The sequence below is a fragment of the Vombatus ursinus genome, unplaced genomic scaffold (genome assembly GCF_900497805.2).
Source record: "Vombatus ursinus unplaced genomic scaffold, bare-nosed wombat genome assembly UNPS02004704.1, whole genome shotgun sequence".
Lineage (NCBI taxonomy): Eukaryota > Metazoa > Chordata > Mammalia > Diprotodontia > Vombatidae > Vombatus > Vombatus ursinus.
The window spans coordinates 1,695,319-1,723,234 of record NW_020944482.1 but is presented as its reverse complement, the minus strand read 5'-3'; the positions used below and the strand labels follow the sequence as shown (position 1 = coordinate 1,723,234).

Here is a 27,916-nt window from a genome sequence, read left to right as displayed (position 1 = left end):
TTCTTTTTAAAGTGTTTAATGTTCAAATTAGGACCCAACTAGAGTCCTTCATAGGTTAAAAGGAGATCTCTTCTGAAGGAGCTCAGTGATGGGGACTTTATCTGACAGCCTGTATAAGACTTGTATAACTGTTTAATTCCCTGGGCTCTTGACCTATATGGAATCCTTGATGTGAATTAAAGCAAGCACGATCAATGAATAGATTTAAGTCTATTGTATTCAAGATCATTCTTTCCAGTGTCTGCTCTCTAAAATTCATTGACAAAAAGAGTGTCATTCAAAGGCTTTCACTCATCCATTACATTCTTTTAGGCTTTCTTCTTTTAGGTGACCCTGCTAAGTAAAGTATTTCCCAATCTTAACAATGAATGTTTTTCTTCAATGTAGATCCTCCAAACAATAAATAGAAAATGTAAATAAAAGTAAAGTTTGAATTGTAACTAAAGTGGTTACTACATTCATTACACAAATAAGGTTTCTCTACGGGAGAAGTTCTCTAAAGCTGAATAAAAATTATTCTCCAAAGTGAAGTTGTTTATGTGCTGAAGCTGCTTATGGGATCTGTCCTCTCATGGCTTCTCAAATGTTTTATGAGGCTGCAACTCCTACTAAAACTCATTCCACATTGCTTGCACTGAAAGGGTTTCTCACCAGTGTGTATTCTCTGATGCTGGTTAAGATGTGACTTTAGTGCAAAGGCTCTCCCACATTCATTACACTGATGAGGTTTCTTGCAGGAATGGCTTTTCTGGTGTTGAGTTAGGTGAGAACGCTGGCCAAAGTTTTTCCCACATATATCACATTCATAGGGTTTCTCTCCAGTGTGCATTCTATGATGCTGAATAAGATGTGAACTATAACAAAAAGCTTTCCCACATATATCACATTTATAGGGTTTCTCTTCCATAAGCATCTCCTTATTTTCAATCAATGATAAATTCCAACCATATGCTTTCTCACAAGTGCCACCTTCATGAAGACTCTGGCCTCTATGAATCATCTGGTGCTCAATTAGGCCATTATATTGATGGAAATTTTCTCCACATTCATGACACCGGTTTGGTTTCTCACGGTAATGGAGTCTTAGATGTCCAGCTAGGTGTGAGCGCCGCCCAAAGCTTTTCCCACATTCATTACATTGAAAGGGTTTCTCTCCAGTATGAACACTCTGATGTTGAACAAGATGTGACCTGACCCGGAAAGCTTTCCCACACAAGGGACACTGATAAGGTTTTTCCCCTGTGTGGACTCTCTGATGCTGAGTAAGGTGTACACGTTGATTATAACTTTTTCCACATTCATCACATTTAAATGGTTTCTCCCCAGTGTGTATTCGCTGATGTTGAATAAGGTGTGCACTCTGAATGAAGCTTTTCCCACATTCATCACATTTGTGTGGTCTCTCTCCCGCAGGGTTTTTTTTGTGGATATCTATAACTTCTCTAAAACTTCTCTCCTGGGAAGGGGGCTTCCCCAGTATCATCCCTGTGAGTTTTCCCTGTTGCTTATCTAACCAGCCTTCATGTTCATGACTGTCACTAAACTCCTGACCTTGTGGAACATCCTTTTGAATTTTTGCTGATATTTCTCTGTATGTTTCTGTGGCATCAGAAATTTTCTTCTTTAGTACCTTCATGTTCTTACCCCTTTTCTCACCACCTGAAACAATGAATAGAAAATGGAAATGTCACTTGTTTCCTATACAGAAGGAAAACAAACTGTAAAAGAGGTAAACATAATTATCTAATCAGATGCAGCTAACATATAACAACTACTAGAAAAGACTTCCATTACAGGGCCTTAGGGAACAAAATTTTGGGGATTGGGTCAGGTAAAGAAGGCAAAGCTAACAGAAGATGGATAAAGCTGATCAAGGTGAGTGCCCAGTTGGCCTAAATAGCAAAAATATGAACAAAAATATCAATTAATAAGCAGGAAAAGGAATTCTGATTGGGGAATAGAGGTGTAGGGCAGACAGAGAAGAGAAGGTCATTAGATAATAGAAGAAAAAGAGGAACTGAACGGATAAGGGGAATGAATGGGTCAATAACTGGAGAAAGGATGATGGAAAGGGGCAAAAATTAGAAAGGCTGAAGGTAAGTGGGCTAAAAAAAAAAGTTGTAATAAGCAGGACTGGCGGGGGAAAGGGAAATCACATGGATGGAAAACAATGACTAGGAAATGTCAAAGCACTAAGAAAGGGCCAACAAGACATGTTGTTAAAAGGGTGAGGATTAACAGGTTAACTATAAAGTTGCCACAGCTGACCTAGTTTAAAGTAACTAGTCTAAAGACTAAGGGCATATATCATAGTGCTTTCCTAACAAGGCAATCAGACTCCAAAATAGGATGGGATTGGCTGAAGAAAATGCTTAATTTGACTCCATTTTTTAAATGATTGCAAACTCACTAGAACATTAGGCTGAAACAAAGGATACAAATAATGGTTGAAAACCAAATACAAAAGACAAATACACAATCACTGTTCTAAAAAACAATAATAATTGACGAATTAAAACCACCACCCTTCTCCTTCAGACTGCAAAACTGTTTATAGTGACCCTACCCATGCTTATTAAATTCAATTACCCTGTCTATCCATTCTCCATTAACACTCCCACCCCATTTAACAGCACTACACAGTTTTGTTTTCATTTTCCCCCAAATATAAATTCTCTCTTCATTACATTGACGGGTTTTCTCTCTGTAGTGGCGCTTTAGATGTTCAATCAAGTGTGAATGCCGACCGAAGCTTTTCCCACATTCATTACATCCATAAGGCCTTTCTCCACTGTGGACGGTCTGATGCTGAACAAGATGTGAGCTCACACGGAAAGCTTTTCCACACACCTGACATTTGTATGGTTTCTCACCAGTGTGGACTCTCTGATGCTGAGTAAGGTGCACACGCTGATTATAGCTTTTCCCACATTCGTTACATTTAAATGGTTTCTCACCAGTGTGGATTCGCCGATGTTGAATAAAGTTTGAGGCTTGAAGGAAGAATTTGCCACAGTCATTACATTTATGACCTTTTTCCACCCTCATGGTTTGTTTTTTATTGATGTCTATAATATCCCTGAAACCCCTTTTCTGGGAAGGACATTGCTTTGGTTTATCCACTGTATAATTTTCCTGTTGTCTTTCTAAGTAGCTTCCATAGTTAGAGAGTTCATATTCTCGATCCTGAGAATCATTCTTTTGGATACTTCCTGGAGTCATCCAGAGTGATTCTGCTTCTTCAGAAATTTCCTGCTTTACAATCAGCTCCATATTCTCATTCCTGGGCTCATAATCTGAAACAGCAATTTTTAAAAAATGTAAATGTTAGTTGTTCTGGAATAAAAAAACTTTTTGAGTATAATAGAATATTTGAGTTGAGAATATGAGATGAGATAAGCATTCAAGCAGGAAATTAGAGATCAGCAGATGAGGTTAAAAAAAAGCAAGAAAACTCAGAAAGTGATAAACATAGGAAAAAAGTAGTGATAGGGACTAAACCTATGATTTCATTAGTATATGAAACTCACAGATAAAGTAACTGCCTCTATCAATGTATTCTCTGCAATCTATAGTCTTAAGAGTGTTGTCCAGAATACTGAGAGAATAAGTGACTTTTCAAGGTCACACAGTCAGTATATGACAGAGATAGGACTTGAACCCAGGTTTTTCTGGCTGCAAGACTAGCTGCCTCTAAGTAGGGAAAACAGTATCTCTGTAATGATATTTTCCTTTTACTGTTAAGACATATCTGAATACTGTAAAAATTTACATACGAATATTCATAATAAAATCTAATTTTGCATTTTAAACCTAACTCAGTCTTTACCCTCCTTTTCCTCTTAATTCCTAAAAAATCTTTCCTACTCTCTTCAGAGCTAAAACAGACTCAATTTGGAATGAATTAGTCTATGAGAAAAAAGCATTCATTATTCTGAGAAAGACAATACAATTAAAAGGATTTAAAACAGGCTGAATGGCTGGATTCAAGAGTCATCAAAAATACTTCAGTGTCAATGCAAAAAGAGGTCTTGACAGGACCTGCAAAACTGATGGAGTACGAGGAAGCAGCACAACAGAGCTTTCTACCACAACTTCTCCAAAAAAGATCTAGAAAGACAGCCAGACAAAGTAGCAAACAGAAAATCCAAGGAAAACCACAACTGGTCATTTTTGGTGCCCAAGATCATAAATTCAGCCCACAGATAAAGTGCCCAGGACAGAAATTGCAGAAAAGGGGTGGGCCAGTAGCTATTTTACTCCAAACATGGAAAGGGATCTTCGATATAACCTTTAGGCACAGACTAGGTGTAGAAAAAAGGGTTCCTGTCACTCTACAGACAGATCAATACCACAAAGCTATAGCATGCTAACCAGGAATGAACTAAGAATTCAACACATAGTCCGAGAACAAGGTAGGATGGCAGCGCTGTCACTCTGATGAAACAGGATTTTGAACTAGGACCAAGGGAAGATGACCAAGGAAGAGGGCTGCAGACCAGGAGACATCCTAAAGTCCTGACACTCTGAACCTATAGAGCTTTCCAACTAGCTGACAGGGGCCAGGACCAACAACGGTCTTCAGTTGTATTGCCCAAACCCAAATTGGGGTCCCAAGTAAGAAGTTGGGAAAAAGACTTGGATCATGGCCTAGATCAGACTAACTAGGTAAACTGAAAGTTGGCAGCTCACTGGCCTGAGCTTCCCCTGAGATTCCTTAAGGAACACTGTACTCTTCAATAAAAAAGAAAAAGCAGATCAACAAATTGAGTATGCAACTAAAAAAAAAAACAAACCTAGAAAACCCACAAATTAAAATACAACCCTTCAATTAAACATTAAAATAGAAATCCTGAAAACAAAAGTAAAAATTTAACAAAAGTGAAAGCAAAAAACCATTGAATTAAAAAATAAAACTAAGAGTTTTGGGGAAGGGTAGAAGAATAAAATAGATAAGCCATTAGCTAATTTGATTTTTTTTTTTTAAAAAAAGGAAGAAAGGAAAGCAAATTATCAGCATCAAAAGTGTAAAAGGTGAATTCACAACCAACGAAAAAGCAATTATTTGGTACTATTTGGTTTAATTACATGCCAATACAACTGGCAATTTAAAAGAAATAGGTGAACGCTGACAAAAATACAAATTGCCCAGATTAACATGACAGGAAACAGAGTACTTAACCCTATTTTAGAAAAAGAAATTGAACAAGCCATAAATGAACCCACAAAGTAAAGTAACAAAAAAAAAAAAATGCAGGCCCAGATGACTTAACAATTAGTTTCTACCAAATATTTAAAAAACAATTAATTTCTACTACATAAAAACTTTGAAAAAATAGGAAAAGAAATGGTCCTACCAAATTCTTTGTGTAATGCAAAAATGATCTAAACCTAAACTCAGATAGTCAAAACAAAGAAAACTATAGACCAATATCACTAATGAGTATGGATGGAAAAATTTTAGATAAAATATTAGGAAGGAGATTCCCCAACATATCACAAAGATATTCAAATTACATTTATACCAGTAATTCAGGGCTGGTTCAAAATTAGGAAAACTATAAACAGAATTGACCATATTAAAAACAAAAACATCAAAATCAGATGCAGAAAAAGCTTTTGACAAAATACAATACTCATTCCTGTCAAATACACTAGAAAGCATAGGAATAAATAGAACTCATAAAATAAGAAGTAGTACCTACTTAAAACCAAGAGCCAGCATTATCTATAATGTGAATGTTAGAAGTTATTCCATTAAGTTCAGGGGTAAAGCAAGGATGTACATTACCACCATTACTATTCAATAAAGAGCTAGAAATATTAACTATTGCAATAAGGCAAGAAAAATAAATTGTAGTAATAAATATAGGCAATGAAGAAACAAAATAATCACTTTTTATATCTTACATGGTGGTTTACTTAGAGAAACCTGGAGTCAATTAAAAAACTTAATTGAAACAAATAACAACTTCAACAAAATTTCAAGATATAAAACAAACCCACACAAATCATCAGGATTTCTGTATATTACCCAAAAAAATCCAACAGGAAGAGACAGAAAGATTAATTCCATTTAAAATAACTACAGACTATAAAATACTTGGGAGTCTACCTGCTGAGATATACACAGGAACTAAAAGAACACAATTATGAAATACATTTATACAAACGTAGATCTAAATAACTGAAGAAATATCAATTGTTCATTGGCAGGCTGAGCCAATATAATAAAAACGACAGTTCAATCTAAATCAATCTATTTGTTCAGTGCCATACTAAAGTACCAAAAAATTATTTTATAGAGTCAGAAAAAATAATAACAAAATTCACCTGGAAAAACAAAAAGATCAAGGATATCAAAAGAATCAATGAAAAAAAAAATGTGAAGGAAGGTAGTCTAGCTGTACCAGACCTCAAACTGTACAATAAAGCAGTAATTATCAAAATAATCTGACACTGGCTAAGAAATAGAGTGGTGGATCAGTGAAATAGATTAGGTACACATTACATTATAGTAAGTGACCATTGTAATCTATTATATGATAAATCCAAAGATGAAAATTTTTGGAACAAAAATCTGATTATCTAACAAAAACTGTTGTGAAAACTGGAAAGCAGGATGACAAAAACTAGGTATAGACCAACATCTCACACCATATACCAAAATATGGTCAAAATGGTACATGATTTACACATAAAGAGTAATATCATGAGCAAATTAGGAGCGCATAGAATAGTTTATTAGACATAAATAGATAAGGGAAGAATTGAGGACCAAAGGAAATATAGAGAACATTACAAAAATGCAAAATAATTTTGATTATATAAAATTAAAATGTTTTTGCACAAATAAAACCAATGCAACCAAAATTAAAAGGAAAGCCCAAAAATTGGGGGGGTGGAATTTTGCAGTAAGTATCTCTAATAAAGATCTTACCTCTCAACTATATAGAAAACTAAGTCAAATTTATAAAAAATACAAGTCATTCCCCAATTAATAAATGGTTTTTTGTAGACTTTTATTTTATAGATTGAGAATGCAAATATACAGAAATAAAAAACAATCTAGAAGAGAAGCAAAAAAAATAACATTAAAAGAAAATATTCTCAGTACACAAGCAAATCATACTGAATTCAAAGACAGGATTCATAGGGAAATGGTAGAGAGGGTGACATGGTCAGACCTGAACTTTATGAAAATCACTTTGGTGACTGAATGGAGGATGGACTGGAATGGGAAGAGACTAGAGGCAGCCAAGCTATTGCAATAGTCCAGGCATGAGGTGATGATGACAGTATCAGACTATGGAAGAAGGCATATTACATGTTGCAAATGAGATGACAGGCCTTAGCAACAGATTAGATATGGAGAGTTTGGGAGGAAGATAGTGAGGAGTTAAGGATTGTGGGTTGTAAGCCTAAGGGACTGGGAGATGGGGACTGTCCTTTATAGTAACAGGGAAGGCAGGAGGAGGGTTTAGGGGAAAAGACAATGAGTTCTTGTTTTGGAAATGTTGAGTTTAAGATGTCTACCAGACATCAAGTTTGAAGTGTATGAAACACAGTTTGGAGATATATACCAGAAGTCAGCACAGAGGTTGGGGCAGGACAGGTAGATGTAAGAATCTTCAGTACACAGATCGTATTTAAGTTCATGGGAGCTTATGAAGATCACCAAATGAAGTATTACAGAGGAAAAGAGAACCCAGAACAGAACCCTGATAGACACCTACAGTTAGAGGTTGTAATCTGGAGGAGGAACCAGGAAAGAGTCCCAAAGAGTATTAAGAGAGTAAAAAGAGAGTATTAAGGAGAAAAGGGTGATTAACAGTATCAAAGGCCTCTCTGTAGAGAGGTTAAGAAGAATAAGGATTGAGAAAAGGTTATTAAATTTGTCAACTAAGAGATAAATGGTAACTCTGGAGAGAGCAGTTTCAGAGAAATGATAAGGTTAGAACAGTAAGATTATAAGGGGTTTAGAAGAAAGTGAGAATAGAGAAAGTTAAGTCACCTATTGCAGATGGCCCTTTTGAGGAGTTTAGCTACAAAGGACAGAAGAGAAACAGGATGATAGGATGGAAGAATCAAGTGAGGGGTTTTTGGTGTGGTTTTTTTTTTTTTCAGATGGGAGAAACAGGCAAGGTTATAAGGCACTATGGAATGAGTTAATAGATAGGAAAAGATTGAAAATAAGTGACAGAATAGGGATGACAGAGGGGGCAATCAGTTGGAGGACATGGGATAGAATGGAATCACTAGAGCAGGTGGAGGGGTAAGCCTTTGTAAGGAGTAAAGCCACCTCACAATGTGAGATAGGGGTGAAGGAGGCAACAGTGGCAAAGCCATCTGAGTGATTAGGACATGAAGAGGGGAGATGACAGAGCTCATGGAAAATTGCCTCAATTTTTTTTCCTGTAAAATGTCAAAGGATATGAACAGTTCTCAAAAGAACTGAAAACAAATTTCAACCATATGAAATAATCTCTTCAAATCACTAATAAGAGAAATGCAAATCAAAATAATCCTGAAATTTCATATCACATTTACTTACTAGGCTTATACTCCAAGGACATCACTGATAAGAAAATTTCCATATACACTAGAATATTTATTAGTAGCACTTTTTGCAGTAGCAAAGAATTGGGGAGAAAAATAGAACCCCATGATTGAGGAAGAGTTAAACTAACTGTGGTACATTAATGTAATGGCATATTACTATGCTATACGAAATGACAAAATACTGAGAAGCAGAGCCAAGAAAACAATATACACAATGACTATAACAATGTAAATGGAAACAATCACCATAAAACAATCAAAAGTAAATGTTGCAAAGCCACAAAGAATGAAATATCTGCTCTCTGCAGACAATATAAAATACTTGGAAGTCCATCTGCCAAGACAAAGCCAGGTACTACATGAACATAATTACAAATAAAGACAGATTTAAACAATTAGAAAAATAGTAATTGCTCATGAGAATCCTGAGCCAATATAATAAAAATGAAAATACTATTTAAGTTCATGTATTTATTCAGTGCCATACCAATCAAACTCCAAAAGAATTATTTTATAGAGCTAGGGAAAACAACAACAAAATTCATTTGGAAGAAGAAAAGGTCAAGAATATCAAGGGAATCAATGAAATGTGAAGGAAGGCAGTCTGGCAGTTCCAGATTTCAAAATATATTATAAAGTGTTAATCATTAAAACAATCTGGTACTGGCTAAGAAATAGAGTGGTGGATCAGTGGAACAGATCAGGTACACAATACATAATAGTAAATATCCAGTATAACCAAAATTTGGGGGATGTTACCAAAGCAGTCCTTAGTGGAAAAAGTACCTTTCTAAAACACTTTCACTAATTTAAAAACAAAAACAAACACTAATTAATCAGGGATGCGACTAAAGAAAACTAGAAAAACAACAAACCAAAAAATTCCAACTAAACACAAAAAAATAGAAATTTCCAAAATCCAATAAAGTTGAAAACTTTAAAAATTGATAAATAAAAAAACTTCTTGAATATAATAATGGCATAGGTGAACAATTAGTTAATATTTTAAAGAGGTAAACAAAATTGCCAAAATTAAAAACTAAAATAATTCACAAAAAATGAAGAGGATATTGTTGATCCAAGATGTATATACTGATGGACAAACTCTATAGGGTGTCCATACAGATACAGTTGAAATTTAGGCAAAAGATATTATTTGGTCTTTACTGTATGGACATTCTCTCACTTCCAGAAGATCTGGCAATGCCTTGGAGTTTGATGTAATCAACACCATCGGCACTTGGAGGACGTAACCATTTACAGGAAATCCAATTCCTCCTTGATAAGGTCTCAGTGCTGGATTTCTTCTATTTGCCAATGGCAAATACTTTTGTTCACACACATCTCCCTGTTTAATTCCTCCACTGAGGTCTGATTTCAGAAAGTCATTGAACAGGGTTATTTCTGTTTTTATATCCTCTAAGGAATTCTAATGATCTTGAGGAGGGTAGTGTGCTGGATTGTTTTTAGAAAACTGCAGAACACTTTCTGATGTTACCCTTCCCATAAAAGCAAAGATCTACTTTTCAATATAAATGTTTTACTAGTATTGCCAAGACCTAGAATATCAATGCCACTGAAGATCTAAAGATGAGTCCTATACAGAAGGCAGCAAAAGAACTGCTAAAGACCACTATGAAGAAGAACGGAAGGAAAGGGTGCCACCAACAACAGAAAGAAAAGTTAATCTGGTGACATTTCAAGAGAGATAACAAGTGAATGGCCAGAGTACTCTACTGTGTAACTTCAAAACATCAGGAAAAATCAAAGAAGGCCTCCAGCAAAATGGTGAACACAAACAGGAGGCAAGCACTAAAATCTAACAGGACAGGCTGGCACTGGATGGACTATAATCCACACTATTGAAAGGAACTCCAGAACTGATAAAATCACAAATCCATGTGAGTATTTGGGTATATAGAATAGCCAGGTTAACAGAACAAGAGAAAGAGAATCTAAATAATGCAATCTCGGGGGGGGGGGGGAATTGAACAATCCATAAATTAGCTACAAAGAAAAACCTCAGGGCTAGATGGATTTATAAGTGAATTCTATTAAACATTCAAAAAATCCACAAATTTTACATAAATGGTTGCAAGGGAAATAGAGAAAGATGGCATCCTAATAACCTCCTACTATGAGGCAAATATGGTAATAACTCAAACAGGCAGTCAAAACAAAGACAGAAATAATAATAAGAAGCACCATTATTAAAAAATAATTTATAAAATTAGCAAAGAGATTTCAGCAACATATTAAAATATGATTTTATTATATTTCATTTTATATATTTATATTTTATATAATTTATAATTACATAATTTTATATTATAAATTATAATTTATTATATAACTTATAAAATACATACTTTTACGTATTATTATTTTTTATTTTGTTTATTTATAACACTTGTAGATTTATACCGTGAATGCAGGGTTGGTTCGATATTAGGAAAATTATAACAAAAATCATGTGATATATGAATTGATGCAGAAAAAGCTTTTAAAAAAATACATACCCCTGGTGGGCTAAAAAATACTACAAAACAGGGTAATAAATACTCTCTTCCTTACTAAAAACACTAGAAACCTTTCCAGTTCATTTACCAAGACAGGCATAGGAACTATATAAATACAATTACAAAACATTTTTTACAGAAATAAAAGACTTGAATATTTACAAGACTCAATGCAGTACTCAACCACCAAAGGATTACAGAACTAGACAAAATCATAACAAAATTAATCTGGAGGAACAAAAGGTTAAGAATCTCAAGAGAAATAATGAAAAAAAAAGTAGGAAGGGAGAGAGCAAAAAGTGATTAAAAATAGAAGGGTCAATTAGCAATACAGAATAAGTACACAAGATGCTGGAGCAACTGAATATAGCATAACATAACAGTGTTCAATGAACCCAAAGACACCAACTCTTTGGAGTAACAATTCACTGTTACCAAAAACTGCTGGGAAAATTGGAAAGCAGTCTGAACAAAACAGGCTTAGATCAACAATTCACATAATATACCAAAATGTTTCCAATGAGGTATATGACCTATAAAAAGTCATAACAAAAACTGAAGGAGAATGGAAGGAGATACCATTCATAGCTATGAGTAGAGGAAGAGGTCTTGATTAAAGATGGAATAGGATGACAGGAGATAAAAATGGACAATTTTGATTATATAAGATTGAAAAGTTTTTGCACAAACAAAAGCAATATATTTTGAATTAGAAGAGAAAATTAACTGGAAAAAATATTTGCAGCAAATTTTTCTGATAAATGTCCAGGCTATATTATGGAATAGATACAAATATTTAAGAATCAAGGTCTTTTCCAAATAACAGATAAAATGGTCATATGACCAGATAGTCCTCAAAAGAAAAGCAAGTTATTAAAACAAACATAAGAAAAGGTGCTCTAAATCACTAATAATAAGAAATGCATATTAAAATCACTATACCTCATATCCATCAGATTAAAAAAAATGACCAAATAGGAAAATTGCAATTATTGGAGGACTAGGCAAGGACATGCAATTTAGAACTATACTCAAAGTCACTAAATCATATCATCTGACCCAGTGATAACACTGCTAGTGATATATACCAAAGAGATCAAAGAAAGACAAAAAGAACCCTACAAATATATTTTGTACAAATATATCTTTGTTACAGCAAAGAACTGGAAGCAAACTAGGCAGCCAGTTGGGAATGGCTGAATAAATTATGCTATATATACGTAACAGAATATTACTATGCTGTAAAAAATGACAAAAAAGTATGGTTTCAGAGAAACCTTAGAAGAATTCTATGAATTGATACAGACTGAAGTGAGTAAAACCAAGACAAATATTTATGTGATAACTACAACAGTTTAAAAGGAAAACAAGTTTTAAAGACTTAAGAATACTGATCAAAGAGGTGAACAATCAGGATTCCAGAAGACTGAAAAAGAAGCATGTTTCTCACCTCTTACTGCAGAATGAGACAGACATTTCCAGACACATTCAACACATGTTTTTCTTGATTAAAATTTATCTATTAAAAGGAAGGGCTTTTTTATGTATGGAACACAGCAGGAGATAGCAATAGTGATGCCAAAAAAAAGCAACAATGAAACATTTTAAAAATACATCAAAGAAAAATGAACAAAGTTTACAAGATAACACAGATAAGTAGAACAATGCTGGTACTACTACATGTTTAATACATGTTTTTAAAATCATTCTATAACAGACTCATGATTTCCTATCCAATCTTCTTTTACTGTCCTTTGTATATGGAAATGTTCATGTTTATTGATGACTTTCTAGTTTATAATGAAAAAAATTTAAGTCACAATAGTGGAGGGGATATACATGTAGATATACACATAATTACATGTATATACATACATATATACATACACACACATACATATATATATATATACACACATACAGAGTAATATAAATGTTGTACACAAGATAACAAAACCACTTCATTCCAATCCATAAAATGTAAACAGTTCTTACCCACTGAGGTAACAGTCTCATAATTCTCCTGTCTGTCATTCCTAGAGAGGTCCTTCTGAGTCTGGTCCAAATGCCCCCATTCTTCCAGGATAAAAGATACAGCCACATCGGCCACATCCTCAATTTTCACCAATGTCTGAAACATGAGATCCCTACTCAGTTCCTGTTCCCTGTATTCTGCTCTTAAATAAGGGACAGCAGAGCATCAAACATGAAAGCAGGATGAAGTGGGAGGAAATATGCAGTGTGGTGTTACATGAAAGGAACACTGGACTAGGAGTTAGGAAACCTTGATTCTACTCTTGGTTCTGGCCACTAGCTCACTGTGTGACCTTGGGCAACTGACTAAGCCTCTACAGATCTCAGTATCTTCATCTGTTAAATGAGGTTGTTAGACAATATGATCTTTTAATTTCTTCCAGCTTTAACATTTCTATAATTATGTGCCTCCCTAAAAAGGGTGAGTAGGTATTAAATGAAGAGGAGGAAAGCAGAGTTGAAAATACAAGGGGAACTAGGGACCAATCCAAGATGGGCCTGGTTTCTGGGGAAAGTATTTAAAGATAAGTTTCCTAACGGGGGGTGGGAGAGGTATCCTAAAGAAACTCCAGGATGAGGGGAGCATACAAGGCCACAATCAGGGAGTAGCCACAGGGTTTCAATGAAGGCAGAGAAAGGACGATAGCTCACTTGGGCCCCAGTCATGTGAAATGCAGCTGCCATCTGCTGGTCTCTAAGATTTCCCTTCTGAGGAATAGCTGGAATCTGGGAAACAGGCAGAGCTAAAGGAGGAGAAAAGGAGTTGTGAGTGAGAATTGCCTTGCCCTACGCTCAAGGTCACCATGTTATTCCCCTGCTCAGGAATCTACAGTAGGACCCCACTGCCTATTGTATCAAGTCCAAACTCCTTTAATTAACTTTCAGTGCCCAAATTAATTGAGCTCCACACGCTACCTAGCTAACTTTATTTACCATTTTCCCCCAATATGGACACTGTGCTTCAATCAAGCCATTTCTGTCTCCTACATATACCAGGCTGATTATTCTTGTCTTTGCACCTTTTTTGATCAGGTTTCTATTTGGAATGCCCTCATCTCTGACAACATAAAGCCTATACTTTAATCAGGATCCAACTCAGGTTTTCCATAATGTTTTCTCCCAATAGCCTAGGCTACACAAATCTCTTACTTCTTCATTTCTATGAATGTTGCTGTTCATTCAATCCTTTGTTATCACTTTTGTTCATTCCTTGTATGTCTTCCTCCATGCTCCCAAGTTTTACCACGGTTCAACTCAAACCTGTGGGTTACCCTGACTTTGGTATGTGCCTTGCCTGAGACTGATTTACCTCATACTTCCCCTTGACCAAATACTTATTTGGTTTTTTAGATGTTGTTACAGAGCTTTTCTGGTCCTTACTGCTTGCCTGGTACATATGAATTGCTTTCTGTTTTTGACTTAAAGGTAGAATGGAGAGAAGACTGACTGAAAATAAGAAGGGACCAAACACTAAGAGTAAGTAAGGTCAAGGGGCCAAAGAAAGTCTTGAATGAAAAGAAGCAATTAATGTGTCATTAAAAAAAAAAAAAGATGACTATAAAAGTAACAGTAAGAACTGATCTTCAGTCCAGGATCTGAACATCAAAGCAAAAAAAGGAAGAGTAAATCTGAAAAATAGAAAAACGGGTATGACTGCCAAATTATTACTAGATAATTCTTAAAAAACATTAAGGATCTCAACATAAGGGTTGTATCCAGTTAGATAATGGAAGCTTCCAAATAAACTGGGAGGAGGGGTGTCTACTAGACACCTTACTAGAAGGAAAGGAATGGGACTGGGGAAATCCTAAGGGACTTGAGGAGACAGCAAAGAATCAAATAGAATTGGGTATGAAGAAAAGGAAATACAACAGGAATTATTTAGCTTTACAAAGAGAACAAAAATATGTAGACTAACTTCATGTTAGTTTTACAGGCAACAATGATTCGTATTAGGTCACTAATTGTTCACTTTCTTTCCATAATGTCTTTGATATAAGTTAGCAAATTGGTATGGCAAGGTGAAGTGAGACAAAAACAGAGAAAATGTTTTAAGGACACAATGAAGCACAGCTTCAAAGAACCTGGTATGATAATTACTTTGTGGGAAAGAGGATCAGCCAAGCATGCTGCAATCAAGAAAAGGAGGATTCTTTTTCAGCATAGGCTTTGGGAGGCAGATTCTAAGAGAAAGATTTACAAACAGTAGTGGACTCTATAAATAGCAGCACAACATTACATGTGCACGTTGGAAAAGGGTTTTTGTGCAGCTTTTATTTTCCAATCATATCTGCAAACACAGTATCACTATCAGCAATACTTTCAACTACAAAGAAGGATGAAAGAGATGCACCTGTGGAATCTCTGATCCTCACCTGTCTGGGTCAGTTGGCTCCTCACGCAAAACTCTTTAAAGTCATCCCTTCTCTCTCCTTCATCCAATAAGTTGCCAAGTTCTGTCCATTCTACTTCTATAGCGTGTCTATCTCTGTATCCATTCCCTCCTGTCTGCTTTCACTGAATCCTAATTCAAGCCCTTATCACCTCTTACCTGCACTAGTGAAATAGCATTATAACTGGTTTTCCTAATTTGTTTTTCTTTTAGTCCATCCTTAACACTGCTGCCTTAGTAATCTTACTAATGTATCACTAATATGATTCCTTTACTTGAAAACCTTCAGTGATTCCATTACCTACTGATTATTAATGTATTCTTTATCCTGGCTTTATGGCTCTCTACAAGGCAAGTATCACAATGGATACACACTAGGCATGGTATCAGGAAGACCTGAGTTCAAATTCCACCTTAGACACTTACTATCTATGTAACCTGTAACTTAATCTCTGTTTGCCTCAATTTCCTCAACTGTACAATGGGGATAATAATAGCACCACAGTTTTAGGCAAACCAAATGAGATAATACTTATAAAGTGCTTAGCACAGTGCCCAGAACATAGCAGGTGCTATATAAATGCTAGCTATTACTTATTTGTTCATTTATTTATTTGTTACTGCTGTTGCTATTGTTGTTATTAATCAAATTCCCACCTCCTCTAATCTCCTGTACACTTCAGTAAAATGAATGCCCTTGAGGGTAATCGTTTCATTTTGTCTTTGTATACAGAACATCTAGTACAGTACGCTGCACTCAGAAGTACATAATGTTTACTGAACATTCCAGGCAAAATGGACTATTCATCCTATTCTTTCCCATCTCTATGTTTCTGCCTCCCCCAATTACCAACTCCACCTGTTAAAATCTATGCCTTTAAAGCCCACCTCAGGTGCTACTTCTTTCCCTAATTCTCCTCAACAAAAGGGATCTCTTCCTGAGTTTTTCCACTGTATTTTGTCTGGACATCTCCATCACACTTATCACATTCTGTCCTGTATTAATATAATTATCTGTGTATGTGTCACATCCCTTCTATTGACCTAAATGATTCTTGAGGGCAGGGATTGCGTCTTATTTCATCTTCCTAAACCACCCTACAGTATAAAGCTCAATAACTTAATAACTGAATTAAACTTCTTTGATCTGACTTTCAACCTTAGTATTCAATTTCACAATCCTCTAGTGATAGTTTACTTTTCGTTCTCAGAGTTTCCTTTCCCTTATTATGGCCAACACTCCCACTTTACATTCTATAAGGATTTTCCCAAGCCCATCAATGAACAGTGCTGCTCCCTCACCATTTGCCTCAAAGGACAGAGGTTTCTGGGGACCACTCTCAGGCTGGGTGTCCATGGGTTGCAACTGGATATTCAGGGACTCCTGGACCATTCTCTGTTGCATCATTTCCTGAAGTGGTACTTCTGGATAGGCAGCAACCTAGGGACAACAAATAAGCATCACTCTTTTAGACAACAGGGTATAGCAAGAATGCTAAGAAAATCCAAGCCTTCATATTAGACAGATAAAATATAAAGAGGGAACTAAAATATTATTCAGTTTCACAGGGAGCAAGGCAAAAAATAAGATGGGAGATGGAGATTAATAGCAAAAGCCAATTCTAATAGTTTTACAATCATCTTCTCTTGGTTCTCATTTTGTCTCAAAGACCTCTAGGTTTACGGCAACAAGGCGTTGTAGATTCTGTCACCTTGAACAAGTTACTTAACGCTGTTCAGCCTCAACTTTCTCATCTACAGAATGAATAGGTTACCAATACCCCTGGCTCCTGGGGTAAAGATTCACTATTCAACAAAAACTGCTGGGAAAGCTGAACAGCAGTTTGGTAAAAATTAGATTTGGGGGCAGCTAGGTGGCACAGAGTGCCAGGCATGGAGTCAGGAAAACCCAAGTTCAAATGCAGCCTCAGACACTAACTACCTGTGTGACCTTGGGCAAGTCACTTATTTCTGTTTGCCTCAGTTTTCTCATTTGTAAAATGAGTTGGAGAAGGAAATGTTAAACCACTCCTATGTCTTTGTCAAGAAAACCCCAAATAGGGTCAAGAAAAATCAGACTTGACTGAAATTACAACAAGAAATTAGGTTTAGATCAGCACTTCACACCATAGGTGATGATTAATACCAAATGGATAGGTGATTTAGATATAAAGTCGCATCATAAACAAATTAGAGAAATAAAGAAGAAATTTGGATGTATGGATAGTAGAAAAGTTCAATACTAAACATGGGAGATCACAAAAGATAAAATGGAGAATTTTAAGGACAACATAAAATCAAAAAGGGTTTTGTGCAACAACATAAATATAGCTAAAATTAGATAAGAAAGTAACTGAGCACAGAAATAAGCAATAACTTCATGTCTGAGGCTGCATTTGAACTCTGGTTTTCCTGACTCCATGCCTGGCACTCTGTGCCACCGAGCTGCCCCCAAACGTAATTTTTACCAAACTGCTGTTCAGTTTTCCCAGCAGTTTTTGTTGAATAGTGAATCTTTACCCCAGGAGCCAGAGGTACTGGTAACCTATTCATTCTGTAGATGAGAAAGTTGAGGCTGAACAGTGTTAAGTAACTTGTTCAAGGTGACAGAATCTACAACACCTTGTTGCCTTAAACCTAGAGGTCTTTGAGACTAAAGTGAGAACCAAGAGAAGATGATTGTATGACAATAAGACAACACACCAAAACTTATGGGATGCAGCGAACACAGTTCTTAGGGGAAGTTTTATATCTCTCAATGCTTACATGAATAAAATAGAGAAAGAGGAAATCAATGAATTGGGCATGCAACTAAAAAAGCTAGAAAAAGAACAAATTAAAAATCCCCAATTAAATACCAAATTAGAAATACTGAAAATCAAGAGAAATTAATAAAATTAAAATCAAGAAAATTATTGAATTAATAAATAAAACTAAGAGCTGGTTTTACAAAAAAAAAAAAAAACAGCAATAAAATATATAAACCTTTGGCTAATTTTGTTTAAAAAAGAAAGAAGAAAACCAAATTACCGGTATCAAAAATGAAAAGGATGAATTCACCACCAATGAAGAGGCAATAATTAGGAGCTACTTTGCCCAACTGCATGTCAATAAATTTGACAATCTTAGTATTTACAAAAATATAAATTGTCCAGATTAACAGAAAAGGAAATAAAATACTTAAATAATCCCATTTCAGAAAAAGAAATTGAACAAGCCATCAATGAACTCCTAGGGAAAAATCTTCAGGGTCAGATGGATTTACAAGTGAATTCTATCAAACATTTAAAGAACAATTAATTCCAATACTATATAGACTATTTGAGCAAAATAGGTAAGGAAGGAATCCTACCAAATTCTTTTTATGATACAAATACGGTACTGATATCTAAACTGGGAAGAGCCAAAACAGAGAAAGAAAATTATAGACCAATTTCCCTAATGAATATAGATGTGAAACTTTTAAATAAAATATTAACAAAGAGATTATAGCCTCCTATCTCAAGGATAAGACACTATGACCAGGTAGGACTTATACTAGGAATGCAAGGCTGGTTCAATATTAGGAAAACTATCAGCATCATTGATCATATCAACAACAAAACTAACAGAAACCATATGATTATCTCAATAGATGCAGAAAAATCTTGTGACAAAATACAACACCTATTCCTATTAAAAACACTAATGAACACAGGAATAAATGGAGTCTTCCTTAAAATGATAAGCAGCATCTACCTAAAACCTTCAGCAAGCACTATATGTAATGGGAATAAGCTAGAAGCATTTCCAATAAGATGAGGGGTGAAACAAAAATATCCATTATCACCACTGTTATTCAATATAGTACGAGAAATGTTACCTTTAACAATAAGAGAAGAAAAAGAAATTGAAAGAATTAGAATAGGCAAAGAAGAAACAAAGCTATCACTCTCTGCAGATGATATGATGGTATACTTAGAGAATCCTAGAGAATCAAGTAAAAAACTACTTGAAATAATAAACAACTTTAGCAAAGGTACAGGATATAAAATAAACCCACATGAATTATTGGCATTTCTATATATTACCAACAAAGCCCAACAGCAAGAGATAGAAAGAGAAATTCCATTTAAAGTTACTGTAGACATTATAAAATATCTGGAAGTCCATCTGCAAAAACAAACCCAGGAACTATATGAACATAACTACAAAATACTTTTCACACCAATAAAGTCAGATCTAAATAACTGGAAAAACATCAGCTGCTCCTGGGTAGGCAGGGCTAATATAATAAAAATGACAATTCTACCTAAGTTAATTTACTTATTCAGTGCCATACCAACCAAACTACCAAAAAATTATTTTATACAGCTAGAAAAAATAATAACAAGATTCATTTGGAGAAACAAAAAGTCTAGAATATCAAGGGAACTAAAGAAAAGAAATGCTAAGGAAGGTGGCCTAGCCTTTCCATATCTTAAATTGTATTATAAAGCAGCAATCATCAAAATTACTTGGTACTGGCTAAGAAATAGAGTGGCAGATCAGTGGTTGGGTACACAACACACAGTAGTGAATGACCACAGCAATCTACTGTTTGATAAACCCAAAGACTCCAGCTTCTGGGATAAGAACTCACTATTTGACAAAAACTGCTGGGAAAACTGGAAAATAGTATGGCAGAAACTAGGCATAGACCAAAATCTTACACCATATAATAAAATAAAGTCAAAATGGGTTCATGATTTAGATATAAAGACTGATACTATAAGCAAACTGGGAGAGCAAGGAATAGTTTACCTGTCAAATTTATGGAGAATGGAAGAATTTACCACCAAACAAGAGATAGAGAACATTATGAAATGCAAAATGGATGATTTTGATTACATTAAATTGAAACGTTTTTGCACAAAGCCAATGCAACCAAGATTAAGAGGGAAGCAGAAAGCTGGGAAACAATTTTTACAGCCAGTGTCTCTAATAAAGGCCTCATTTCTAAAATACATAGAGAAATGAGTCAAATTTATAAGAATAAAAGTCATTCCCCAATTGATAAATGGTCAAAGAATATCAACAGGTAGTTTTCAGAGGAAGAAATTAAAGCTATCTATAATCTTATGAAAAAATATTCTAAATCACTATTGGTTAGAGAAATGCAAAACAATTCTGAGGTACCATATCACACTCATCAGATTGGCTAACATGACAAAACAGCAAAATGATACATGTTGGAGCGGTGTAGGAAAACTGGAACACTAATGCATTATTGATGGAGTCGTGAACTGATCCAACCATTCTGGAGAGTAATTTGGAACCATGCACAAAGGTCTATAAAACTGTGCATACCCTCTGACCTAGCAATAGCCCTTCTAGAGCTGTATCCCAAAGAGATCACAAAAAATGGGAAAAGGACCCACATGTACTAAAATATTTATAGCAGCTCTTTTTGTGGTGGCAAAGAATTGGAAATTGAGGGGATGTCCATCAGTTGGGGAATGGCTGAATAAGTTGCGGTATATGAATGTAATAGAATACTACTGTGCTATAAGAAATGATAAGCAGGAGGACTTCGGAAAAACCTGTAAAGACTTATATGAACTGATGCTAAGTGAAGTGAGCAGAACCATTGTACATAGCAACAGTCACATTATGCGATGACTAACTTTGATAGACTTATCTCTTGTTAGCAATGCAAGGATCTAAGACAACTCCAAAAGACTTATGATGGAAAATGCTTTCCACATCCAGAAAAAAAAATTTTGGAGTCTGAATGCAGATTGAAGAATATTATTTGCTCTTTTTTTTTTTTGTTTCTTCTTTCTCGTGCTTTCTCCCACTGGTTCTAATTCTTCTTTACAACATGACTAATGTGAAAATAGATTTAATATGAATGTATATGTTGAACCTACATCAATTTACATGCCATCTTGGAGTGGGGAGAGGGGAGTGATGGGGAGAAAATCTGGAACCCAAAATCTTATGGAAGTGAATGTTGAAAACTAAAAATAAATAAATTTATTAAAAAAAAAAAACTGGAAAATAAAATCTTTACAATATTAAGTTCCTAAAACAAAGTTCTCATTTCTAAGCTACATAAGGAATTTATTCAAATTTATAAGAATAAGAGAGTCATTCCTCAATTGATAAATGGTCATAAAATATAAATAGATGATTTTCAGAAGAAGATATCCAACCTATCAACAGCACTGTAAGAAAATGCTCCAAATAACTAACAATTACAGAAATGCAACTCTGAGGTTCTATCTAACAACCATCAGATTGATAAAAGACCAAAAAAAAAAAAAGACGAAGAAGAAAAAGACAAATGTTGGAAGGTGGAAAAGAGGCACACTAATGACCTGTAGATGGAGCTGAACGGTCCAGCCATTCTGTAAAACAATTTGAAACAAAGCCCAAAGTTACTAAACTGTTTCTTACTACTATCACTAGATACTACTAGTAAGGCAATATCCCCAAAGAAATCAAAGGAAGAGAAAAAGGATCCATATATACAAAATATTTATAGCAGGTCTTTTTACAGTGGAAAAGAACTGTAAATTAAGAGGGTGTCCATCAATTGGGGAATAGCTGAACAATAATACATAAATATAATAGAATACCATTGTGCCATATGCTAAAAGGAATGGTTTCAAAGAAACTTGCAAAGGCTTACATAGACTGGTACAAAGGAAAGTGAGAAAAACCAAAGTAATTTATAGTCTAGCACTTCTTAAACCATGAGTCACAAGTGGAAAACATTTAAGAAATCCCGATTTATACAACAACAATGCAAAAACAAATAACTTTGAAAGATCATCAATGCAATGAACAATCATGATCCCAGAGAACTGATGAGGAAACACGTTGTCCTCTTCCTGATAGAAAAGTGAAAAACTCAAGATGCAGAGTGAGACATGCAGTTCTACACATTGCCAATATGTGAATTTGTTTTACTTGACTATGCATATTTGTTAAAAGGGTTTTGTTTTTCTCTCTTTTTTTTTTCAATTGAAGGAAGAGAGAAAATGGGAGGGAAAGAAAACAAAATGTTTTCTAATAAAAAATAAATAAAATAAAATTAGTGGATTGGATCAGTTTTTCTCTAAGGACCCTTCCAGTTTTAACATTCTATGATTCCAAGTCCAAATCGCTGCTGTTTTCCAACCATTCCTTCTACAGACATATGCCGCCTGACAGGCACTGGGTCATTTAGCTATCAAGTCTTCAAATACCATTTTCCTCCTCCTCACCAGCAAATTAGAAAGTTTTCCTGCTTGTAGTCTCAAGCTGTCAGTGTTAAAAGGGACCTCAAAGGCCACCTAATCCAAGCTGCATTTGGACAGGAATCACTTCTACAGAATAAACAGTAATTGCCTGAAGACCTCCAGGGGAGGGAAACCTATCACCTCCCAAGACAACCTCTTTCACTTTTGAATAGTTCTAATTAATAGAAAGTTTTTCTTTACCTCAATCCTAAATTTGACTCTTTAAAATTTCTTCTCCAGTTCTACCCAATCTGGTTTCAGTTTGCACAATTCCACTGAAACCAATTCTCTAAGGTTACTAATGACCTTCTAAAGAATAACTCCAAACATCTTTTGTTACTCATTTTATTTGATCTTTCCATATGATTTGATACCTCCAACCACATTCCTCAGACTCCCTCTTCCTCTAACTTCTCTGACATGTTTATTTCTTGATTCTCCTTTACTTCTAATTGCTCCTTCACAGTTCTTCTGGCCCTTAAATGTCCTTCAAGGTTCTATTTTTGGCTCTTTTCTTTCTCCATATTCTCCTGTGGCAACCTCATTCACTTCCAGGCTTCAATTATCCCCTCTACCCAATGACTTCCAAATCTAGCATCTCCAGTCACAACCTCTACCCTGAGCTCCAATCTGAAACCTTCTAATGTGGTGAAATTTTATCCAACTGAACGACTCACCACTACTTCAAATTTTGCATATCCAAAACTAAACTTCTTACCCCTACATTAAGTTAAGTCAACATGCGTTTATTAATCATCTTCTATGTGCCAGGGCTTATACTAAGGGCTGGAGATACAAAGAAAGACAAAAACAGCCAGAAAGCCCACAATGTAATGGGGGAGACACTCTCCAAACAACTACATTCAAAGATTCACACAGCATAAATTGGAGGTAATCTGAGGGAAGGCACTAGCATATTCAAAACAAAACAAAACAAAAAAAAGCCTTGTCCCTACTTCCAGCTTCCCTTTCTTTAATAATCTCCCAACCAAACTTGGAGTCACCTTTGACTCTATGTTCTTCTTCATTCCTCACATCCTTAAGTTCCCAGTTTCTGAGGTCAGGACTTACCTCATCTATCCTCTCCTCTCTACTCACAGTGCAAGGACTCTTTATTTCCTTTCACTCAGACTATTATAATAGCCTCCTAACTGGTCTGTCACCCTTTTCTAATCCATTACTCACACAGTACTAATTTCTAATCTATTGCTCACACAGATTGCTAAAGCAATCTTTTCTAATACACAATTCTGATCACATTACTCCCCTGCTCAAAAATTTTCTAGGATAAAAGGATAAAACATAAACTCCCTATTATGGTTTTCAAGGCCTTTTGGTGCAAACCTAACTTTCCTTCTAAGTCTTATTTCACACACCTCTAGTTCGTCCCAGACAAATTAGACTAACACCAATTACTTAATCTCTTCCTGCCCTCTCCCACCTCCATCTGACAGATTGTCCACCATGCCTAGAATGGAGTCCCTCCACATCTCTGCCCTTTCAGGAGGAAACACAAGTGAGCCCAATTGAGAGAAAAGCACCAAATGGTGAAGACACATGGAAAATATTGGAAATGACTAAGGGATAAAGCATCAAAGGAAAAAAGAATAATTATAAGAGATATCAGCAAGACTGGTACAGAAAAATACAAAGTAAGCTGAGCACCCCATGTGTACATATCAACTAGTAGCTAATAGAAAAATTCAAGTAACTCAAAAGTTCATTTTCCTTTATCAAGGACCATGTTGTTTTGGCAATCTTAGTGGTTATATCTTTGTTCCAAACAAAGAACTATTGTTTATAAAATGTCTATGAAACAGTGCCTAATGTAAAGCTTTGCTGATCCCACTCCATCTAGCTACTCTAGCAATCTTCTTATCTGTCTGCAATTGATTATATTTATAGAGCTCTTTTTGTACTATACTTCCCTTAAGAGAGTAGCCATCAGGGCAGCTAGGTTGTGCAGTGGATAGGGTACCAGCCCTTAAGTCAGGAGGACCCCAGTTCAAATCTTGGTCTCAGACCAAACACTTAACACTTACTAGCTGTGTGACCCTGGGCAAGTCATTTAACCCCAAATGCCTTAAAAAAAAAAAGTAGCCTATCTTTATGAGCAGTTCATATCTGATCCTGAGGTCTTTTCTCACTCTCTATAGTATTTAGCTCAATGAACACTATAAACTAATGACGTTGACCCTTTTTTTAAAGCTGTTCTGGGTAGTTAAGTATTAGTCTAAAGAAGGACAATGGGAGTTTAACGTTCTCATAGAATTTGGCTAATAGTACAAAAGAACCAAATGAGCTTAATGGAAAGGGCGCAAGTGGTAGCAGAACAAGAAGAAAATTTAGCAGTTCTCTCAACCATTACCTAACATCAAGGTTATTTGTCTTAGGGTGAAGGGTGCTGCTACTTCAATTTTAAAGGATGAAATGTTAAATAGGCTGTTGGAAACCCTGCCCAAAGACACAAGGACTAAAAGGTTCTGTCCTGTTCCATGCCTAAAGTAGCAACCAGGGTACTCACAGAGAATGAACCTGTGAAGTTTCTAACATGAAGAAAAGGAATTTCTAGAGAGAAATCCAGAATACAGTCAGAAGTCCAAAGTGACCCTGAGGCATGGGAAAAAGAAAAACCATTACAGAAAAAACAAGGAAATCCACCCACCTCCCCATAAGAACAGTGAAAGTGAGATGTTAAAAGCCCATAACTGCTCCAGATAGACACAAGGAATATTGTTTTTCTTTTTAAAACCTTTATTATGCACTACTATGCTCCTTAAGATTAGGGATTTTGTTTTTTTTTTTGTTGGGGTTTTTTTTATATTTGAAACCCCGTGCTTGGCACATAACAGACACTTGTAATAAATGCTTGCTTGGGCCTAGGACTCAAGTAGAACCTAAGGGAACAAAAAAATCCTGATGGGGTGTCAAGATGCAAAGAACATTATGGACACTTTCCCAATTTTTTCCTTAATTCAATTCAATAAATATTAGTTGATTTCCATGTTATCTCCTTAATTCCTTTCTATTTCCTCATTGCCTAGAATAGTTGTTTTATTTTTTTCCTTCTCACCTCTTCTCCTTGTTCATCAATGTCTCTCTGTAATTCCTCCAACAAAACCACAGCCTCCTCCCCACTTTCTGGATGATGTTGTCTCACCCATGCCTGAAGTTGTCCAGGCAAGATGGCCAGGAACTGTTCCAGCACTAGCAGCTCTAGGATTTGTTCTTTTGTGTGCATCTCTGGCCTCAGCCACTCACAACAGAGCACCCTTAGTTGGCTGAGAGCCTCCCGGGGCCCTGATGCTTCATAGTATTGGAACTGTCTGAAGCGCTGGTTAAAGGTTTCCATACTGGGAAGGGTATTCTCCTGCATCCAGGTGCAATCTTCTTCCTCCACTTTCACTATCAGAAGTCCTTCTTGCTCCTGTGGAGGATGAACTGTACTGGGTAGGGCTGCAGCTTCTCTCGACTCTCTGGGCATGATTCACACCCAAAGGAATGCTTCAGTATAAGGTCTGACCTGTAGAGATCAAACCCACTTCTGCTCTTAAGAGAAGTCTTGAATGGCACTTTAGGTAGAATGCAACCTAATGACATATTAAAAATAATTATTAGCAAAAAGAAATAACAAAGTTCATGTAAATGCTAAGATGAAGGAAATTTACTGAAGATTAACCACAAAAGTAAATTTAAGAAAGGATTTGCCATAGAATTACTTGAACCAACATAAACCACAGCTTACTAAAGTACAAGCAATAAGGCTGAGACTTACAAATAACTATCCAGGTAAGTTGATTCTTTCTTATTTTGGGGCCAAATCCCAAATGTGGGTAATTCCAAATGGCCCAGGGACTCAACGAGGAAGGATGAAGGGGCAAAAAAATCGTTCCTGTTTAAGATAACAAGACTTGAAAGACCCCGGATAAGCTTTCCCAGCAGAAACTGCGCAGCCCCATTAGAAGGCTCAGGTCATCAACCTAGGGACCCAGCCCCAGTGACACAGGATCTGAAATATCGGCAGGCACCAAGTTAGGACCAGAGACGGGCCTAGTCAGCGAGAGATGAAGCCGGTAGCTCCCCGACAGCCCAGGGCTCCCTCCCCTTTGCACAGCCCCTCTCTCTGTTGAGAGGCTCGTTCTTCAGGGAACAGAACTTCCAACGAGGCGGAATCAGAAAAGGAAGTAAGTGGCTCTTTCCAAGAGACACTGGAGAGGTCGAGTCAATCCCTAGACTTCCCAAAACTCACGGGAAATTACTAAATCAATGCCTTCCTTGCCCTTGGCTGGCAGGGCCGCTAAATCCCGCCCCTTCCCCTTCCGGAATAACTTCCGAGTCCTCTCTAGGAATCCCGGAGGTTTGCGTCTCTGTGAGTGGACGGCGGCAGCTGCTGATCCGGCTCGGGGCGGAGTCTGGAGAGCAAGAGAATCTGGGTGTCTTGGGGCCAAACGCCGAAGCTCTCAGCGACGTACACCTCCTTCCTCACACCAGGGAGAAAAGCAGAACCCCCCCTACCCACAGCTTAACCTCCCGAAAGAGAATAGTGGCTGCCCGGCTCATGTTCTTCCGACATCACCAGCCGAGAGACCCCGCAGGAGCCGGGGTGGGGATGGGAAGGGGGCGGGGAGAAAGGAGATGCCGCATATTTGGTAGCTCTGAAGGTGATAACAACTCTTACACTCCGGGGCGTGGAGCGTCGGGGGGAGGGGAATGAAGAGAAAACAAACCAAGGAAAGCACATAGGGAGCAAGTTTGATGAGTCGGGAGACTCGCACCTACCCCTTCCTCCTTTGGCTCTTAGTGTGTTGCTGGAGGCACTGAGGACTTCAAGTGTCATTCCCTTCGTCGTCCTCCTGCTGACCCTGACCCAGATCCTGGCCCCGACCCCATGAGCTCCAGATCAGCCGCCAGAGCTGTACGAATCAGGAGATTGTACTAATCTCCAAATTTCCTTCCATCTCAAAAAATAGTATTCCTCTAAAAGCTTCTCTGAGAACTCTGTCCCCAGGCGCTAGCTGACGTAATATGTACGCTTTCCTTCTACCCAAAGAGCCAATCAGCGCCGGGAGGTGGAACTGCTGCGAGGAGCCCCCTGGGCTAGGCGTGTTGATGAGACTGAGGTGGATGGATAACCGTTTACTGCGCTCGGGGATTAAATTTAT

General features: G+C 36.5%; 1 protein-coding gene across 6 annotated transcripts; it reads right to left on the bottom strand.

Annotated features, from left to right (window-relative positions):
* On the bottom strand, window positions 1–27,916 carry ZKSCAN5 (zinc finger with KRAB and SCAN domains 5). Of its 6 annotated transcripts, none has more exons than XM_027840598.1 (7): window positions 27,534–27,895; window positions 25,828–26,344; window positions 16,810–16,948; window positions 13,767–13,858; window positions 13,077–13,212; window positions 2,958–3,296; window positions 1–1,659 (listed from the first exon to the last, which is right to left on the bottom strand). In XM_027840598.1, exons 2-7 carry the CDS (start codon window positions 26,236–26,238, stop codon window positions 536–538), a joined length of 2,241 nt encoding a protein of 746 aa, XP_027696399.1. In that variant the 5' UTR covers window positions 26,239–26,344; window positions 27,534–27,895; the 3' UTR covers window positions 1–535. The 6 variants fall into 6 exon arrangements, with proteins under 6 accessions (XP_027696399.1, XP_027696376.1, XP_027696385.1 ...); XM_027840575.1 differs by having other exon boundaries at window positions 2,688–3,296; window positions 27,534–27,894; XM_027840584.1 differs by lacking the exon at window positions 27,534–27,895 and adding an exon at window positions 26,530–26,991 and having other exon boundaries at window positions 2,688–3,296.

What these genes read in the sequence shown, in the direction of transcription:
- ZKSCAN5 (XM_027840575.1), bottom strand. Translation starts at nt 26,238, where the DNA reads ATGCCCAGAGAGTCGAGAGAAGCTGCAGCCCTACCCAGTACAGTTCAT. An exon ending in TCTGTCCTTTGAGGCAAATG is followed by an intron (nt 13,859 to 16,809) that starts GTGAGGGAGCAG and finishes CTCCTCCTTTAG; the next exon opens with CTCTGCCTGTTTCCCAGATT. An exon ending in CAGAGAGAAAACCCGTCAAT is followed by an intron (nt 1,660 to 2,687) that starts GTAATGAAGAGA and finishes TCATTGTTTCAG; the next exon opens with GTGGTGAGAAAAGGGGTAAG.